Source organism: Procambarus clarkii, chromosome 64, assembly GCF_040958095.1.
Source record: "Procambarus clarkii isolate CNS0578487 chromosome 64, FALCON_Pclarkii_2.0, whole genome shotgun sequence".
Lineage (NCBI taxonomy): Eukaryota > Metazoa > Arthropoda > Malacostraca > Decapoda > Cambaridae > Procambarus > Procambarus clarkii.
Genome location: NC_091213.1, coordinates 27,493,989 through 27,499,906, shown reverse-complemented (window position 1 = coordinate 27,499,906; position 5,918 = coordinate 27,493,989). Strand labels below are relative to the sequence as shown.

The window sequence follows — 5,918 nt, the reverse complement described above, 5'->3', positions numbered from 1 at the left end:
CTTTTCCAGTTTAGTCTTATGCTTGAATAGATATGGACTCCATGCTGGAGCCGCATACTCCAGGATTGGTCTGACATATGTGGTATATAATGTTCTGAAAGATTCCTTACACAAGTTTCAAAAGGCCGTTCTTATGTTAGCCTACCTGGCATATGCATGTATGTATGAGCATATGTACATGTATATATAACATTAATAATTGTGTAACTAGCGTCAAAAGATTGTTATTTGCTTAGCTAAATGAACTAAAATGAATGTTTAGTTGCATTCACTGGAAAGGCGAAGAGTTAGGGGTGACATGATAGAGGTTTACAAGTGGATGAATGGACATAACAGGGGGGATATTAATAGGGTATTAAAAATATCAACACAAGACAGAACACGAAACAATGGGTATAAATTAGATAAGTTTAGATTTAGGACAGACTTGGGTAAATACTGGTTCAGTAACAGGGTTGTTGATTTTGGAACCAATTGCCGCGTAACGTGGTGGATGTGGGTTCCGTCGATTGTTTCAAGCGCGGGTTGGACAAGTATATGAGTGGGATTGGGTGGTTATAGATAGGAGCTGCCTCGTATGGGCCAATAGGCCTTCTGCAGTTACCTTTGTTCTATGTTCTTATGTTATATTAACTAGAGGGTTCAGTTCCTGAACCGATTATGTGCCTCTGTAACCCTTTACACCATCGTCCACAGGATGGGGAGCATAATAAAGAAAAGAAATGAAATGTATGATTTCCTTCTCCTCACCTCTATCTTGCCTATTTATTGTCAAAAACATCAAATTCCGTCATCACAATCGACTTGAGAATGGTACAGGACGGACCGAAACTCTCTAGTGTGTGGTTTGGTTAACATCAAATCTAACTCTACGTCCTTGCTTAACCGTCAACATTGACACTGAGCCCCTCCTGATATCACCACTTGTGCAGTTATCAGGAGGAGGACACCTTCTCACATACTGAACCTATCATAAAGAAGATGGAGACTCACCAATGTCCAGAGTGTGGAAAGGTATTCAGTTGTGTTGGAAATATGAAGAAACACATGTTAGTGCATTCAGGTGATAGGCCTTATGAGTGTCCAGAGTGTAGGAAGAGATTCAGGCGTCTTGGTACAATGAAGATTCACATGCTTGTGCATTCAGGTGACAAACCTTTTGAGTGTCCAGACTGTGGAAAGAGATTCAATCGTCTTGACAAAATGAAGACTCACATGTTAGTGCATTCAGATGAAAAACCTCATGAGTGTCCAGAGTGCGGGAAGATATTTAATCGGCATGGATATATGAAGAAACACATGTTAGTGCATTCAGGTGATAAACTTCATGAGTGTCCAGAGTGTGGGAAGAGATTCAAACGTCTTGGCAATATGAAGACTCACATGCTTGTACATTCAGGTGACAAACCTTATGAGTGTCCTGAGTGTGGGAAGAGATTCACACGTCTTGACTATATGAAGACTCACAGGATGATGCATACAGGTGAAAGACCTTTTGAATGTGCCGGGTGTGGCAAACAATTAAGAACACGTGAATCTATAATAAGTCACATGCTTGTACATTCAGGTGACCAACCTTATGAGTGCCCTGAGTGTGGGAAGAGATTCACACGTCTTGGCTATATGAAGACTCACAGGATGCTGCATACGGGTGACAAACCTTATGAGTGTCCAGAGTGTGGGAAGAGATTCAAACGTCTTGAATATATGAAGAAACACATAGTAGTGCATTCAGGTGCCAAACCTCATCAGTGTCCAGAGTGTGGAAAGAGATTCAATCATCTTGTAGGTTTGAAGACTCACAGGTTGGTGCATACAGGTGAAAGACCTTATGAATGTGCCGAGTGTGGCAAAAAATTTAGAACACGTGGAGCTATAATACGTCACCTTTTTGTGCATTCAGGTGATAAACCTTATGAGTGTCCAGAGTGTGGAAAGAGATTCAATCGTCTTGACTCTATCAAGACTCACAGGATGGTGCATACCCAGTGAAAGGCGTTTTGAATGTTCCGAGTGTGGCAAACAATTTAGAACACGTGGAGCTATATGGAGCGTCACATGCTTGTGCATTTTTTTTTTTTTGAGATATATACAAGAGTTGTTACATTCTTGTACAGCCACTAGTACGCGTAGCGTTTCGGGCAAGTCCTTAATCCTATGGTCCCTGGAATACGATCCCCTGCCGCGAAGAATCGTTTTTTCATCCAAGTACACATTTTACTGTTGCGTTAAACAGAGGCTACAGTTAAGGAATTGCGCCCAGTAAATCCTCCCCGGCCAGGATACGAACCCATGACATAGCGCTCGCGGAACGCCAGGCGAGTGTCTTACCACTACACCACGGCGACTGCAATTCATATCCTCGTCCTCTATGAGTGTCTAGAGTGTGGGAAGAGATTCAAGCTGCTTAGACATGTGAAGCAGCACAAGATGATACATTCAAGCTATAGGCTGAACACGTCGATTGCGGAAGATAATTGAGAGAATGTTGAGGAATAATGGGGCACATATTAGTAAATTAATTTATCTTTAATACAGTTTAGAAATTGAGCTTCATGAAAATATTGTGGTGGTCGTGAAAAATATCACGATATCAGTTGCATGTCCTTCGGGTGCAATTGTCTCAAGTTTAGTTTGAGAAATGCGCCTCATCATGAAAAGTAAAGATCTAGAGCCATATTAATATTTTCTTCTTCTATGATAGACACCCTCTTACACCAAGCAAAAGCTAGAGGTGTTAGTGTTGAAGTTAGGTGCTCCTCATAGTGCCAAAGAGAGGTGTTAGTGTACAACAACTCAAGATTGTTCAAAGTTAAATAAATATTTGTATATCTTAACAAAGATAACACAAGTTTTAACTGTTTTTCATTCATATATTCATGAGTAAGGTTTTTCTGTTTTTGTTCCCCCTAGAACCTTATTTAACATATAATCTTTGTAGTCAGACATTTTGTTGTAATATTATCTAACATTGGATGTTGAAAGCAGTATGAGATGTATACAAAATTAAACCATTTAATTTGCAGGAGAAATATAAATTTATTATAATGAAGGAATTAAATGCTTATCAGACTACAATGTAATTTCATGTCTATTATGTGTTTTGCTTATTTATTTATTATTTATTTATTTATTTGTATACAAGAAGGTATATTGGATTTATTTATTTATGACTTTTACTACTCTTGATTAGAAATCTAAATCACTTGAGAATTATGGTAGCCTAACTGGCAATTATAACTGTTCGAGTTTGATTTTATTAGCCTATCTTTAGCAGTTAGGCTATTTTTCCCTAACTAACAATTATATTTGATTGAATGGCAGTTATATTAGCCTGATTTGTAATTATGTCAGCCTGACTTGAAATTACGTGAACCTTACTGGTAATTATGTTAGCCTGAATAGCGATTATGTTCCTGGAAATTCATCCGAGATGTTTAGTTTAGTTCATTTATTATGCACCCCATACCCATCTTGTGGGCGGTAGTGGAAAGGGTTACAGAGGCACATAATGGGCTCAGGGACTGAACCCCACAATTCATTTAGCTAAGCAAGTTACAATCTTGATGAGCTAGTTACAAAATTAAATATAAGTCGTCACATCAACAATGGGTTCGAGATCGACCTCAAGTACAGGTTCTAAATTAAGCAACTGACATATGTCAGACACATGTCATAGAGCTGTCAGACATATGTCATATTGATCTATGACATATGTCATAGATCTGAATGAAACACTGGCAACGCCGCAACCCTCGCCGATGTTGGTAAACACAGCATCCGCTCCCCCTCCTCACTCCCCCCCTTCAACTCACCTCGAATCTCTAGCTGTAGAATTCACTCAATCTATGGCTCCCTGTCTAAACTTCAAACCTCTCCGAAGTAATCCATGGCTCCAGAAACTGCACAACCTTGTGAAAATGCAATCTGAAGCTATTTTGGCCCTCCAAGACAGTCACCCGACAACAACATACCATAGACCGCCTCCTTGAATCGTCGACGAACAACAACCAAGAAATTCTCAACATACAAACTGTTGCAAATGGTGCAATGGATGAAATACGTAAGATTCAGGCCGAAGAAACCCTCTCAGCTCAAAGTGACCTTCAAAAGCTGGAAAAACAGATCAATCTCCTTCAGATTCACCAGGCGGCTTCCGAAGATGACCAAGAGCAACAACAACTTCATGACTCCCTGATAATTAGCTCTACTGATCTACCTGATGAACAACAAGGTGAGGATTGCTGTAACATAGCCAACACCATAATTAATTCAAAGATCAGTGTCAATGTTCAAATCAAATCGGCTATTAGGATAGATAAAAACAATCCCCGAAACAATAGGAGAATGCTCATCAAACTTGCAAATCCTTCTGCGAAGTTTGACCTCATACAATCAGCTGCTAAGCAAAAAACCAACCTCTATATAAATGAGTGTCTTACAAAGCAGCGTGGATCCCTCCTCTACAGGCTGCGCCAAATTCGCAAACAAAAAACCTGGTCGTATCAAGCAGTGCTACACTAGGATTTTTTTTTCTAGAATGGTACGATTTTTGCGAAGAAAGAAGGTACAGGAAAAAGATATGAAATAAAATGTGACCAACAACTCTTGGCCTTCTTAAGTGATTGTGGTATATCTGAAAACCTGAACCCGACCAATGCCAGTACTTAAAATAACTCTTTCAGTGCCTGAGCCTAACCTAACTTAATCTAACTTTGTCTAAGGTGCTGTCTCTGCCTTACCATTTACCTAATGTTCTCTTATTCATTTAATTTCCTAAATAATCCATCAAGTCTCCATGCACTTATGCAAGCATCTACCTCAGTTTCATTGTAAAATTTTACTCTTAAATCTAATCTTACCTTATTCCATTTATATTTTAAATTTATTTGTATTGATCTATGTCATTGAAATCAATTATTGATCTCATTTTTGTTCTTTTAATTAAGTTCATATTAATTATAAGTTAAAACTAAGCTTAATAAAATTTATTATCTTTAAGATTATTTTACTTTACAATTATCATTTGTCAAATTTTTTTATATATTCAGCTTGACAGTCTCTACTGATTTTTTGTTCTCTCCACCAAACTTGTGTATCCTCCATGGCTATCTAGTGACCTTAATTCTACCTCTAATTGTTTCAATTCTTTTGTTTACTTGCATTTATTGTTGTGTTTTGCCATAATTATTCTCTAATTTAGCAGACTCAATACTTTGTAAGCTCTTATTGTATTGTTATATTATTATATTGTTGTGTTTTGCTATAATTACTTTCTATTTTACAGCAGATTTGTTTTTCATCTGTTCCTGTAATTGCTTATCTTATTGTATTCGTGACATTCTTATCTATATTGATATATATTATCTGTCTATTGTTACTTACAGTGTACCTGAGAGTACCTGTAAGCAATCTACCTCATTTTTCATTTTTGCTCAATTTGTTTTTGTATTGCTTAGTCTTGTTTATATTTTTGTTTTGTATATATCTTGTGTTTTGTATAGTCCATGTTTATATGTTTTTTCTTTAATCTCATTTATTACCTAGGTTTCCTATCCTAGCCATACTCCCTTACTCCATTGTACCCCTGTAAGCCCCTTTTGTGTTTGTTTTGTACAGTATTGTGTACATTTTTTTTCTTGTTATTCCTGCAATCAGCTTTTTTTTATGCAGTCAAGTATAGACCCAGAACTTAACCTCTTATCCACTATCTATGACAATAATCACTTTAATGATCTAAATTGCAGATATTTTGCAGCACATGATGTAAACAATGTATTAACTCATAATCACAATATCTCTGTAATCAATTTGAACGTTAGATCCCTAGGTAAACACTTCGATGATGTAAGTGCCTTGATTGAAGCTATTGACAACAAATTATCTTTTATTATACTTACTGAAACATGGTTGAAAGA

General features: G+C 37.3%; 1 protein-coding gene across 1 annotated transcript; it reads left to right on the top strand.

The window, feature by feature from the left end:
* Positions 1 to 981: 981 nt before the first annotated feature.
* LOC138354816 (zinc finger protein 431-like) lies at positions 982 to 1,992 on the top strand. Its single transcript, XM_069309315.1, has 2 exons — positions 982 to 1,315; positions 1,400 to 1,992. Exons 1-2 carry the CDS (start codon positions 982 to 984, stop codon positions 1,990 to 1,992), a joined length of 927 nt encoding a protein of 308 aa, XP_069165416.1.
* Positions 1,993 to 5,918: the final 3,926 nt, after the last annotated feature.

What these genes read in the sequence shown, in the direction of transcription:
- LOC138354816 (XM_069309315.1), top strand. Translation starts at nt 982, where the DNA reads ATGGAGACTCACCAATGTCCAGAGTGTGGAAAGGTATTCAGTTGTGTT. An exon ending in ACACATGTTAGTGCATTCAG is followed by an intron (nt 1,316 to 1,399) that starts GTGATAAACTTC and finishes TTGTACATTCAG; the next exon opens with GTGACAAACCTTATGAGTGT.